Below are 14187 nucleotides of genomic sequence, written 5' to 3'. Positions count from 1 at the left end.
GGTACCTGCATTCCTTACAAATCTCAACATTGACAATGATCCCTTTACAGTCAGGGAGTTTGCCAAAGTGAAATCCATTTGAAGCAGGGAAAAAGTGCTGGGCCGAACGGCATTCCCGCAGAGGTCGTTAAGAACTGTGATCTTGATGACATCATCCTGGAGTTTTGCAACTTTGCTCTGACGAAAAACAACCTGCCAGTGCCTAAATGCTGAGATCTCTCAAAACCAGACAACTACCGAGGCATCAGTCTGACATGTATCATAGTAAAAATGTACAATCACATGATACTGAGCCTGATACTGATATGGTGCGCCATCGACCCTCATCTGAGGGAGAACCAAAGTCGTTTTGGAGATGAGATGACCACTGTGGCCCAGAACAACCTGACTACAATCTGGGGGAGGCTCGAGAGGGTTCCAAGCAGGTCACCTCAGTTGCCACTTTGAGTGTAAAGGAGACTGCGAGTAAGAACACTGCCCCGTTTTGAATGGGCTGCTGCTCTTTTTCGCAGCCTTAGTTGGAGGTCAAACATGGGCTACCTAATTTGAGTGACATCAGACCACACCACTCTATTCTGGTGAGAAATAGGCTACACATGGATGGCAAAGCCATTCTTGTGGATATGTGCTATTTAAATGCAAAAAATGTTGTTGTTTTTTCTTATACAATAGGTGAATGAGTAACGAAAATATGTTTATCTGTAGATACTGAAGAGCAGACTAAGTGAAAAAGGTGAATGGAGAAATGTATGGTCCCTGACAGGCTACCTCATCCCCACATCCATGCCCGCACCCTTCTCCACTCTGCGCGCGACTACAAGGCATTCTGGGTTGAAGACCGTTTGCTACTGTCATGGCGGCGCAGGGAGATGGTTCTGTTTAGCATTCATGAAGTTCTTGGATTTCGTAACGTTAATCTTTAAAACGTTAAGGGACAGGAGACTCGGCAATTGGGTAAATTTGTACTGCTAAATCTTTAATATTTGCGGACCTTTTGTTGGTAAAATAAAAATAAGTTTTGTGAAATCGTCAGACATTAGCTAGCCGGCCACGACTCCATAACGTTAGCGGCTGGCCAGTAACGTTACAGCACCAGCTAGCATATCTAGCTATTTGGTATGCCAGGCTTTGTTAGCTCGCTTGCTAGCTAGCTTAAGCAACCACTAGTTGTAGCTAAGCCGACAGTATATTAGCAAGCGAGCCAGCTATGATTATGGCCGATCTCCCATTTTCGTGGCCCAACTATACATGCACCGAATGGACTAGCTAGCTACAATACTAGATAGTTGGTAACGTCTGTCGATTTGGTTAGCAGACAGCTAGCTGGCTACTGTGCTCATTAAGTTACAGTTGCTCGCACGTTTGTAACGATAGTTTATAACAGAAAGCTAGCTAGCCTGGTAGACGTTAGCTTGCTAGCACTAGCTAGCCGAAAGCAAATCAAGCATTGCGGGGTGTCTGCCATGCCATGCGCATTTTAGCAAACGCTGCTAGTGTAACTAGCTAATATAGCTACCTAGCTAACGTTAGCTAGATTACGAAAGATATGGCGCGCAGTGTATTCGCTAATTTAGCCTTGTTGCTAATGCTAGCTAACTCCATAGTTTAGTATTTGAGTGAGATGAGTTCTGAGAATGTTGCTATCGTTAACTTGGCAAACGACACGCAGTAAGCACTGACTAACGTTAAGTAAATGCTAGAGGCTCCATTGCTTAGGACGCCAACGTTGGCTAGCAATCCGGAGAGGGAGATCAATCATGCCTTAAAGTTAACCGCTAGATTTTGTAGGGTCACAATTTTTGAAGGCTTTGTAATTCTAACTTACATCAACCGTATCACCGAAAATCGACCTGTGTGTTTGTTAGCTTGGGCATACAGCTTTAATGCACAGGCTTTGCTAATGGACTTAAATGATCTAACCTGTTTATTTGAATCACCCAGACTTACAGCAGAGGGGCCCCAAGACCTGATCAATAAGAGGGCAAAGCGGTCTGACTTCAGGTGATCCAGGTCCACCCCTGACTTCAGGAGATCCAAGGCGCTGAAGCAATGGAATGTGTGGCAGACCCTCAACCAGGTCAGTGACTTACAAACATGAAAACCAGTGGTGTGGCGTGTGGTCCGATTATGCAAGGGAGACCGTGGATGAAAAATTAATGGATAAATTGTGATTTGGTGTTCTGGCTGCTGTTGTATGTGTGGTTGTATTTTCTGCATATTTGTTTAAAATTGGTTATGGGTTTATTGATCTTGTGGTACTTTTAGTGCCATCTAGTAGCACAGAGGAGTTTGCAGTGCTGTGGGACTCGGAGATGTCATTATTGCTAAGGTGGGAGCCTCATTGTTGTGCTGTGTTAGTGGTCTTGACAGTGTGGTCCCAGGCAGGGAAATTAACTAAAATGCACAGATTTGCATTATGGAGTCCAAAATATTCTCAGGGAGACAAGACCCCATCCCATCTTGGGGGTTTGGCTCTGCCTCCTCTCTTCACTCAAGGAAACTAGGGATGCACCAATAGAGCGGCAGGTGACCAGGCCGACCTGGGCCAAGATCGGTGACCGGCCGATCCATCTCATATCTGTTTCACTATTGGAAATGTATTTTCTATTTATTTCAGCTATTCAACATTATCTTGCACCTTTTTATCCCTCCTGTTTCTAACTTGCCATTTTCACTAATTATCAGCAGAGATAAGAGCAGAGCTCAGCAGTGCCTGTCTCTCACACACACACAAGCTCACGTGAGGAGACTGCTCTGAATGGACAGAATGACACACTCAAAAGTTTGGTTGCCTGCTAATACTACATGTTGTTTGATGTAGTGTAGAGTAGGTAATGTTAGGCAACTTGCCTGATTCACCTATGGAACATTACCTCGCAAATGCATGCCGCGATTATCCGTTGATGAAAGTTTCTTTCACATGTTCTAAATATTGAGTTGGACATATCCCCCATATCCTTTGAGACCTTCTTGCTGTGAGGTGACAGTGCTAAGTATTGTGCCGCACGTGAGTGATTTTGGGGGCAATTTGGGGATTTTAGGGTTCTTGGTTCGGGACACTTCGGCAAACTGCCAGGAGCTGGATTCGAACAGCCGGCTGCTCTACCTCCCTGCCGCCCACACTAGGATCATGCATTTACTAGGGTTGGCCCAAGTAATTTGAGTATTCCACTATTAATTCGGGAGGTTGGTATTCGAAACTCAATTCAGTATTCTGAGCTTCTTCTTTTTTTCAAAAATAGAGCAAATTACAATACATTTTGTCAGCAAATTCCTATTTAGATATAGCAGTTAATAGAACATTTTAGATATAGCAGTTGATGGAACATTTTAGATATAGCAGTTAATAGAACCTTTTAGATAAAGCAGTTAATAGAATATTTTAGATATAGCAGTTAATAGAACATTTTAGATATAGCAGTTAATAGAACATTTTAGATATAGCAGTTAATAGAACATTTTAGATATAACAGTTAATAGAACATTTTAGATATAGCAGTTAATAGAACATCTTTTCATTTAGGATAATGCATGTAAACAATCCATGTAGCCTCGCCTCAGAGCAGCGCACCCACAGCAAGCAAAGGAATGGAACACTATTTGAAGGACAAGAAGTCAAAACTCGAGTCGGGCCCACTTGCATGATGAAAGAACAACACAGACTGCCACCCAGGACTGGCAGCAAAACATTGCCTTTGCATCCCAGTGACCTTAATGCTGTTAATAAACTGATGACTTCACTTTTGTCAGAAAATATGGACAAGCTTGTGTTCCTATCTCACAACTTGAAGCGCAGCAAATCTGAGTAGGCTAGCGCAAGACCTAATCTGAGTAATGTTATTTGTGTTGCGCATACACGGTTTACAGAATGTAAAAATTACAACTAAACTACTTTTTATTTTAAGCTTGCCTTTATATCATTTTATCTTTGCTAGCTTTTATCTTTGGGTGCTCGTTCGGGAACACCAAAGTATTTGAGTATTAGAAATCTGTGAAATGGTATTTGGGACAGCCCTATCACCCTTTAGAACTAAAAATCTGGTTCCAGATACAGACTGAGTAAAGCCTGCAGACGCTTGCGTTAACTATGCGTAAGCATCTACCACACGTCTCCTATGTTGCTTTGGAGCATTGGCCTCGGTTGGCTGTGCAGGTCCTCAGAAATTAACACACCGCAAAATACGGGCTTGTCTACATGTGCACGTTGTTAAACAGCAGTTATACTGCAGGCTAAAGGCTGAGGCTCTACTCGGCACACAGCCAATTTGCAGAGCCTCTCTATAACTTAGTGTCTTTGTAAATATAACCGATCCTCTCTATGTGGCACCTGTGCGCAGTAGAGGAGGATACCCAGGAGAGGGACCATGCTCTGGACGAGAAGGCTGCCAGAGAAGGAAGTGAGACGCCCCACAAGAAGAACAAAAAGCACAAGAAACATAAGAGCAAGAAGAAGAAGAAGAAGCGCAAGGGGGAGCGAGAGAGCAGCTCAGACTCTGCCCCAGAGTCTGAACCCGAGCCACCGCGGGCCATGAGAACCAGAGCCAGGTAAGACTTCTCCCATTTCTGTTTTTGTTTTAATCAGGACATGGCAACCCTCAGATACTGTATATTTTGTTGAGGCGACAATATACAAATGAAATGTGTTGCGTTAAACAGGTAATTGTCTCTACAGCTGAATGACTGCCTCTGCAGCAGAATTTCTGATGTTGCATCTCATCAAATAATACTTTCATCTGCTGTATGCTCCTCACATTGAACTGTTGTCTATGTCGTCTCTTGTCTGAAGTCTGAGGAATGCACGGCCACCCATCTCTGGTGCAGGAGAGCCAGTAGACGCTAAAGTCGAGGCAACACAAGACTTGATCACAGGTAGGTGATTCACAGCTGGTCTACTCTAGGCTTGCCACAGTTGTCGGTGTTACCGGTGTTACTCGGTGTTCGGGTATCCACCGTGTATTCAGAGAGTCATTACTTTCCCATTGCCCCACCATTGTTTTCCGCCCCCACTGTCGTTTTACCTGTTTAATTAATTTTTGTATATCAGCGGCCACTAATCAAATGGGGAAAAAAAACTCTCTTTGTCTTCCCCTCCATGTGCGTACGCAACACAGAGCAGAGTCTAGAAGAATCAGATTTCAGTTTCAATTCACGTGAAGAGAATAGGGGGATGAGGGGGAGATTACGACTATAGCCTCTTGTGGCTAGCTAGCTAACATTAACAGCTAACCTAGCCACCGAGAAGTGTCTGTTGCCATAAGCTAGCTGGCTAGATAATTAAGCCTATTCTAGCAGCCTTCCGCTCATAACACTGATTTGCGGAGGCAATTTGGCGTTGTATGCCTCCACGTCTGGGCTGCAAATGCGCATTCACAATAAGATCAGATATAAACGTTACACTTGGTCTTGTGCTTCTTTATAATCAGAATCAGAATTTGTTTATTGCCATGTAGTTTTTCAACATACTAGAAATGTGCTTTGGGTTACTAGTTTCCCAGTTCCTGCTGCTGAAAAACATACCCACAGCATGATGCTGTCAGGTCTAACGTTAAAGCTTCAAAAGTTCAAACTAAGCTCTCTCTTACTGTAGACAGTGTTACCGGTAATACCAGTGTTGTCATGGGTTTATTAATTAGTGTGAATGCTGAGAGCATTCACACTATTGTTATCCAGTTCTTAATTATTTTTATTTTACTTACTTTGCCGGAATCACTGCTGTGTACTCTAATAATGGAGAAAACAAACCATCACTTGTCAAGAACCACGGAAAACAACTAATTCATATACCCCATTCCTGTGGTTGTGTTCTCCAACTTATTGTCTAAAAGCATGTGCTCTCAGATCTTCAGTATCTGTGTTCTAGTTGTGTACTATCAAGTTTCCTTCTTTCCCTGTCCTTGCAGATCCACCTGAGGTAGGGGGAGATGCCAAAACCAAAAAGCACAAAAAACATGCAGGTAAGAAGAGGAAAAGAAAAAGGAGAAAGGAAGAGAAGCAGGAAAGGAAATCCCATTCTCCGTCAGAGAGCACGTCTGCATCTGGGTCGGAGTCTGAGGGAGACGGAAAGCCGGCGGTGTCTGAGGACAGGACCTCCCCTGGGGCCAAGCTGTCCCCGATGCTGCCCAAGGCCAAGCGAGAGGACAGGCTGCCCTCCATTAACCTGACCCGTGGCCACACAGAGGAGGCTCCGTCAGTGAAGGTTAACCTCTCAGATGAGTCTGTGGAGACGGGAGGGAAGGGGAACGCTGCACCAGTAGAGGACATGTCGGCGGCGCCCATTGGTCGAGATGACCAGGCTGTCAAGGCAGAAGAGCAACTGGGAAATGGAAGCTTCAGCCACTCCCATGAGCTGCCTGACATCATCCCCAAGCAGGAGGGCTCACAGAGGGATGAGGCCAGCCTGAAGGAGGCTAGTACAAGTCAGAGGGCAAAGTTAAAGGGCCGCAATCCCTCCAGGTCACCGTCGCAGTCCCCAGTTCGCCCAGGGGCTGATGTTAAGAGGGCCGGGTCAAGTCCCAGTAGCTCACCCAGCCCCAAGCGATCCTCTGGTGAGCCTGGGCAGGCTCGGTCTCGTTCCAGCCCTAGGAGAAGTCCCAAGAGGAAACAGTCTGTGTCTCCCAAGAGGAAACAGTCTGTGTCTCCCAAGAGGAAACAGTCTGTGTCTCCGAAAAGGGAACAGTCTGTATCTCCCAGAAGTGAACAGTCTGTGTCTCCCAAGAGGGAACAGTCTGTGTCTCCCAAGAGGGAACAGTCTGTCTCTCCCAAGAGGAAACAGTCTTTGTCTCCCAAGAGGAAACGCTCTGCATCTCCCAAGAGGAAACGCTCTGTGTCTCCCAGGAGGAAACAGTCTGTGTCTCCCAGGAGGAAACGGTCTGTCTCTCCCAGGAGGAAACGGTCTGTGTCTCCCAAGAGGAAACGGTCTGTCTCCCCCAAGAGGAAACAGTCTGTGTCTCCCAAGAGAGGGCGTCAATCTCAATCTCCCAAGAGAAAAATGTCCCGATCCCCCAAGAGGTCCAGACGTCTGTCCCAGTCCCTTTCCCCAAAGAGAGGCCGAGGATCCCTGTCTCCTTCCCCCAAGAGAAGGCTGTCTAGATCACCCAGGCGAGGTCGGAGGTCACCGTCCCCTTCCCCGAGGAGAGCTCGGCGCTCTGATTCCAGGTCTCGTGCCGGCCGACCTCGGACCAGGTCTCCCCGACGTAGCGGCAGGCGTTCGCGGTCCCGCTCTCCGGCTAGGCTCCGTCGTTCTAACTCCAGGACAAGACGGGCTCGCCGCTCAAGGTCGCGATCAGTGAGGCGAGGACGGCGCTCCCCAACCCCGTCGCCTCCTCGCAGAAAAAGGTCCCCGCCCACCAGGACACGCAGGTCTCGTTCCCGCTCAGTCCGCAGGGGCAGAAGGACCCGCTCCCGCTCTGTTGTCATCCTGAAGAAGAACCGGCGCTCCAGAACCAGGAGTCCCAGGAAACGGTCCAAGTCCCCAGGCCGGAAACGGCGCTCCCCGTCTCCCATACAGACCATGGGAAAGTCCAGGTCCCCAAAGACCAGTAAGAGATCCAAGTCCCGGTCCAAATCGCTCCAGCACTACAGGTCCAGATCCAATTCGCCTCCAGCTGGTAACAGATCCAAATCTCCCAAGAGGATCAGCCGGTCCAAGTCCCCCAGCAGTGACAAATCAAAATCCAGGTCTGCGTCTAGCGACAGGCAGTCAGAGAGTGTGTCCCCAGCTCACTCTAGATCCATGTCTCCTGCTGAGGACCACACATCTCCTGTACAGCCTGAGAGCGGTACTACGGAAGAGGCAGGTGGGGACAAGAGTCCTGTAGTGAGCAGTCCTGAGAAGCTGGTGGCAGCAGGACCGTGGAAGCCCCTTCCTCTGGCTCCTGCCCCCAGTTCACTAGCCAGTTCCTCCACCCAGGCTGGGCCTGCTGAGCAAGACAGCAACCACACCACCTCAGACGCTGAAGCCTCGGCTCCAGAACCAGCAGAGGCAGAGAGAGAGAGCAGCCCGGCCAGCTCATCTGAAGAGAGAGAGGATGCTGGTGCTGCCGCCTCCAGGTCTAGTTCTCCAGAGCCCGTTCCAGAGCATTCAGATAGTTCCGACCAGGAGACCAAGTCCCCCATCAAGATGACAACCACATCGTCTAAACAACGTCAGTCCTCAACTTTGGCATCCCCCGCCAGGAAGAAGCTCTCCAGTTCCCGCTCGCCAGCTCGCAGGAAGTTGTCACGCTCCACTTCCTCTCCCAGGGGTTCCCCATCTAAATCTACCTCCAGGAGGAAACAATCCAGGTATGTCCTATAGCAGTCATTCTACCATACAAACAGTAACAATCCAGGTATGTCCTATAGCAGTCATTCTACCATACAAACAGTAGAAGTAGAACTTATAGTAGTTATTCTGTGTAGTTCTGTGGTGGTTCACATCATTTGATCTGATGCTTGATTGAGACTAATGACTTTGACACTGGGTGTTTGAATGGTTCTAATACATGTTGTCTTCAGGTCCAAGTCCCCAGCCAGGAACAGAGACTCCAGGTCTCCAGTGGAAAGAAAGAAGAAGCGCTCTAAGTCCAGGAGTCCGGCACGGCGCCGCAGATCTCGGTCCAGGTCGGCCGCAAGGCGCAGGAAATCCCGCTCCAAGTCCAGAACCAGGACCAAGCGCTCCAAGTCCCGTTCCCCTGCTCGCAAGAGGAGGTCAAGGTCTCGCTCCAAGGGCAGGAGGAAGAGGTCCAGGTCTACAGACAGGAGCAAGCGATCAAAGTCCCGTTCGGCTGACCGCAGACGGAGGTCCAGGTCTAGGCGCCGCAGGCCCGTGTTCCGGAGCCGCTCGTTTGACCGGCGGGACCGCTGGAAACGAGAGCCCAGCCACTCGCCCATCCTCATCCTCCGCAAGCAGCGACGCTCCACCTCCCGCACGCGCCGCAGTGCTAGCAAGACCCCGCCTCGCCTTACAGAGCTGGGTAAGAGAGGATGCCACAACTACTGACCCGTCACACCTACATCAAAATCTGGTAGAATTTGTCGTCTTCTAGTTAATTCCTTGGCTGACTAATCCGTTATCGTTCCCTCCCATTGTCGTCTCTCTTGCTTTCTCCTTACTCTTCTCGTCTCCACCCTCCCCCTCTTCTCTCCTCCCCACCCTGCTCTCCAGACAAAGACCAGCTCCTGGAGATAGCCAAGGCCAATGCTGCAGCCATGTGTGCCAAGGCGGGGGTGCCCATTCCAGAAAGCCTCAGACCCAAAGCCATCCTCCAGCTGCCCCTGCCCACCCCTTCCCCTGTCCCCTTGTCCCTACCCCTGCCCCTGCCTCTCAACATGCCCATGGGGATGCCCAACATGCCCAATATGCCCAACATGCCCAATATGCCCAATATGCCCAACATGCCCAATATGCCCAACATGTCTATGGGAATGCATGGCATGCCCAACATGTCTAACATGAGCATGAGTGCTGCCATGGCAAGTATGACGGCTGCCACCATGACTGCTGCCCTGTCCAACATGGGCGCACTGGCTGGCATGCCCTCCATGCCCCCACTGCCCACCATCACCAACAAACCCCCTCCCTGCCTGGCACCTCCCACCCCCACCATCAACCTGGACCACATACAGGAAGCGAAGAGGAAGGTCACCCAGCAGGCCAACATTCACACAATCAAAGAGCTAACTGAGGTCAGATATCACCATCTGTATTGTATATACGTTTGATATTTAGTAGGGGTGTCACGATTCGCAAATCCACAATTTGATTCAATTTCGATATTTCGATTTTATAAGTCCCCAATCCAGGTCTAAAGAAATGTTACCTAGCTAGTAACTTCAGTCAGGTAACTTCAGCTTCTCATGCCATCTCTGGCCTTGTAGTCAACTCTAACACTGGCTAGGCTAGATAATGTTTAGCTAATATTAAACCTTTATCAGCATCTCATGCAGTTACGGAAATTAACAAAAACACAGCTAACGTTAGCTAACAAGGACTCTATACGCCTAGTGGCTGGGACTGAAATCGGTAACAAAGCAAAACAGCTAGCTAACGTTAGCTAGTTAGATATAGTCTAGCTAGTATAGTCTACCGCCAGACGGCTAGCTAGCTAGCTTCTTAAGGCTTAAGCTACTTGTATACTACACCATCCCTTACGTAGGATAACATCTTGTCGTCCTCGGATGAACACTCCCTCCAGCAGTATTTCAAGTCAATTCAATCCTCCATGCATGCATCAGTACTTTACAATGTATAAACAATCCAATGTATAAGTGCCTCGTGTCTGATTAAATACAACGAGCTTAGCTATCATTCAAACGAAATAGCTTGGCTCAAACAAAAACATAGCTACTTATTGGGAGAGATGGGCAAGTAGACTATGGTTACTCTTTTGTTTACTTTTTACCTGCATCGCATGATTTGGCTGACGCACGGGACGCAGGGGTTAGAGAAAAATAGTGAGAGAATCACAATCCTGCTTTTGATTTCGATCGGGATCGAACACCCATTCAGTTCAATTTTCAGGTTTTGAAATCGTGATGCCCCTAGTATTTAGCATTATCCCTGATGTAAAATTATTTACCATCATATACAACAGTCCATGTAAAAATTTACAGACTGTACTCTTCAGATATTAGGGCTGGCCTGAGTAATTTGAGTAAACTTGTCAACAGCTTGACACAAGTCTACACATGATCAAATAAACCCACACATGATTACATTTATAGCAAATACTGAACTATCAAGCTAAACATTCTAGCAAGCGTACTACAAGTAGCAGGAGGCAGAAGTTGCTCATTTGGACAGTAAGGGGTACATTGCTCAGCTTAATAATATAGACTGCAATCCTGCCATCTAGAGGTTTGAGAATGAGTACTTCAAGTATTAGTGCTCATTGCTCATGTCACAGCTAAGTACACAATGGATCTCTGTGGGCAGATAGATGTAGCATATGCCTATAGACATTCATTGTGTACTTCAAAGTGACATGAGCAATAAGCACTAATATCTCAGAGTGCACTGTCTGTCAAAATGTTGATATGGACCGATTGTACATAACCTTATAAGAGGGCTTATGATGCTAAATACCAAACTAATCCTTTAATACTTATGACTTGTCTTTGTCTATTACTCTAGTTGTTGCTCATGTTGTGCATTTTGTAACCATGTGTCTGTCTGATATCTTGTGTGTTTCAAACCTAATTGCATGTTTGATATCTTAACAATGTGGTGTGTCTGTTTTTGCAGAAGTGTAAGTTGATAGCGGAGAGCAAGGAGGAGATGGCTATCGCGAAGCCCCATGTGTCAGATGATGAGTCCTAGGGGATTGTCCCCACCAGGAGCAGGCATTCCACAGACGTAAGAACGCCGAACCTACACACATCTTTCAGATAGAAATAATTATTTAATTCTTTCCACAAACCGAAACGAATGCACCCAAAACTAACAAAACGCAACTCCGTTTCAAGTGTTGAACAACAAACTATTGATCTGACTAGATAAAATTTAGCTTTAAGATTTAGGCTGTGCTCATTTAACATGCACCTGCCATGACTTAGTTGCGTCCCCCTACCATTATTTGCTCATCGCCCCCCCAGAACCCGAGATAGAGGTATCGAAAACGCCACCATAGAGAATGAATGGGGAATTGTACCGACTGAATGGCAGTCAATGGCGGTGAGTCTCCGTGCTTATAACGACAGTAATCGACCCCCAAACTACTCAAAAGCACATAGCCAGATTCTGTAGGCTGAGAGGAATCCAGTGATGTCCACCTCTTGACATTTGGTCGATTTTACCGACCACTAGATCAACCGGAAGACGACCAGTTTCATTCAACAATGTTACATGATTTCACACGCATGTGCGTTCAACACCTCCACTGCCATCCACTGTAATGTAGCTATATCAAACATCCTGGTCATTGGGTATTTTGAGCTTTCTTTATTCCTACAGAAAGCCTGCCATTAGCATTCAAGTTATCTGTAGCTAGCTAGCTGGTAGCATTGTATGCCACCCGTTGGTATCATGGATCTGTATGTGGTTGACCGTAGCACTGGACGGGGGCCTATCCTACCACAGTAAGCTAGAATGCTAATTTAAGGCTATCTGTAGCTAGCTAGTACTGTAAGCCATACCTTAGTACGTTGTCACTCTAAATTCCAATTCACATTATAAAAAACAGACCGGGAACGTTCTTCCCCATTATCCAGTTTATTTGTCCACCCTCATGTCCTGCTGCTTGACTTGGGGACAGGTACACTGGCTTGCGTTGCAAGTTCTTCTTCCATGTGTGTCATGGGTGATGTTGTGGCCGGCACAGCACCGTTTAGCTGCTAGGCGGTGAACCACACTGCACACCACCATGTTTAACACGTGCCTGCAGTGCACTCTGGTGGCAAGGTGGTGAATTGCACCCCGGCCCTCCGTCCGCTGGTCCATTTCTCTAATGATAGTAGACAAAACCCATTTAGTTCATTTTTGCGTCCACAGCGCCCACATTCGTCAACAAAAAATAAATAAAAATGAAATGCTAAGTGTTATCAATTCTTAGTCGGAGTAACGTTAGGCCTAATCACTGTTCTGAAAGAGTCTGCTCCATGTCTGCTCTGTCTGAGCACGCAGCAGAGTCGCGGCGGAGTCCGAAATCACTTATCACGGGTGACGAGACAAGGAGATGAAGAAGGCCATCACCAACGTCTATGAAATTGTGTGTAATAGTGTGTGTGTAACAGACACAGACATAAATAAAATGTATATTAATTAATCACTATTAAGCCATCAGCCACCTGTTTTACAGAGCCACACATCCACAAATGCAGCACCATTCATTCTCTGAAAATAGGCAGGCCTCCTCCACTCATCAGAAACTGGAATGAGTCTCCCCATTTCTAAATTAATACAACTAGCCAACAATAAACGCCTGTCTCATGCCTGGGTGCGCTAAGCAAGTACTCGCCCAGGCAGTTATTGGAGGTTTTATGGGTGTGATCAATGTAACGAGCTCTAATATGGATCTGGCTGCAGATAAGTTCATTTACTTGAGGTGGTAAACGCAGTCTGGTTATGTTTAAATCTTGTCTGTTTTTGCAGAAACACACCCATCTACATGACCTGAGGATTGTGTTCCGTTCCGACATCTTCACTGGGGCACGCCTCAAGACCAAGGCTTTAGGGCATCACCAGGAAGCCCCTTGTGCTGGTTGTCGTGGTGACAGTGCAGAAACGAAGCCAGCTACGGCCCCTTGTGTGCGTGCGTGTGTGCGTGCGTGTGTGTGTGTGTTTGAAAGAGACAGGCACAGCTCCTCCTGAACAGTTATCAACCCCACCAGTGCTGTCTGTGGACCTTTTAATGTAATCTACCACTGCTGAAGAGCCTGACCGGGCTGCGTGAGAGGGTGTGTGAGTGGGTGTGTGAGTGAATAGTCAGTGGGTGAAGTCAGTGTTGTTACTCTCAGACTTTACAGTGTTGCTGCTCACACAAGCAATACATAGAAATGACTGAAGAGAAATTAAAAAAAAAAAAAAAATTTAATCAAATGCTTTTTCTAAGTTTTGTTGGATGTTTTCTTTCTGATATTTTATTCTTTAGTCTGGTTATTTTGTGTTCAGTGATAGATCCTTCAGCTCACGGCTCTTTTTTGTGACATTTGATCTTGTGGTGGAGTGCTAGTGTTAGGACTGTCCTGGGTTATCTGTGGGCAGGTGTATTTACTGGAAACATGTCTCCTGTTAGCAGCCACGACAGGCTGATCAAGACATTTAGAATTTCCAAGGATTAGTCACTTATGGTAATTCTATGGTGATTTTACTGTTGAAAAGAAAACTGATGTGATCATTAGCCATTAAAAAAACATTTTATGATTTGTTTTGATCAATAGGGAACTACTTGGCTTGCTTTGTACATAAAGTTGTTCACGATTATTAAAGGAAACCATAACCTGTTGTCAAGTGATTTTTCTTAAATCCTATGGTACTGTTTTTGTTGTCGCTGTCAGTGTGAGCTGTATTTATGGGGTACTATACTTGGATTCCTACTGCACAGTGCGCACACTCCCAGAGGCCTGCCAGTAGATCACTTCTGGAGACGGGATAGAGGGATGGGTAGAGGAAAGGGGAATGGGTAGAGAGAGGAGAGGAGATGGATGAGGAGAGGGATGGGTAGAGAAGAAGAATGGGTAGAGGAGAGAGGGGTGGGTAGAGGAGAGAGG

The 14187-nt window shown here is 46.8% G+C and overlaps 1 protein-coding gene across 1 annotated transcript; it reads left to right on the top strand.

Moving 5' to 3' along the window:
• Positions 1 to 857: 857 nt before the first annotated feature.
• sona (SON DNA and RNA binding protein a) lies at positions 858 to 13882 on the top strand. Its single transcript, XM_084443725.1, has 9 exons — positions 858 to 954; positions 1942 to 2077; positions 4338 to 4545; positions 4787 to 4869; positions 5901 to 8283; positions 8497 to 8954; positions 9146 to 9666; positions 11225 to 11335; positions 13070 to 13882. Exons 2-8 carry the CDS (start codon positions 2050 to 2052, stop codon positions 11297 to 11299), a joined length of 3756 nt encoding a protein of 1251 aa, XP_084299851.1. The 5' UTR covers positions 858 to 954; positions 1942 to 2049; the 3' UTR covers positions 11300 to 11335; positions 13070 to 13882.
• Positions 13883 to 14187: the final 305 nt, after the last annotated feature.

This window comes from Borostomias antarcticus (genome assembly GCF_949987555.1).
Source record: "Borostomias antarcticus genome assembly, chromosome: 9".
Taxonomy (NCBI): domain Eukaryota; kingdom Metazoa; phylum Chordata; class Actinopteri; order Stomiiformes; family Stomiidae; genus Borostomias; species Borostomias antarcticus.
Note: the sequence above shows the minus strand (reverse complement) of the source record. Positions and strands in the feature narration are given on the sequence as shown.

Coding starts and splice junctions, on each gene's coding strand:
- sona (XM_084443725.1), top strand. CDS start 2,050: ATGGAATGTGTGGCAGACCCTCAACCAG. Junction 4,546..4,786: donor GCCATGAGAACCAGAGCCAG/GTAAGACTTCTC, acceptor TCTTGTCTGAAG/TCTGAGGAATGCACGGCCAC. Junction 8,284..8,496: donor TCCAGGAGGAAACAATCCAG/GTATGTCCTATA, acceptor TGTTGTCTTCAG/GTCCAAGTCCCCAGCCAGGA.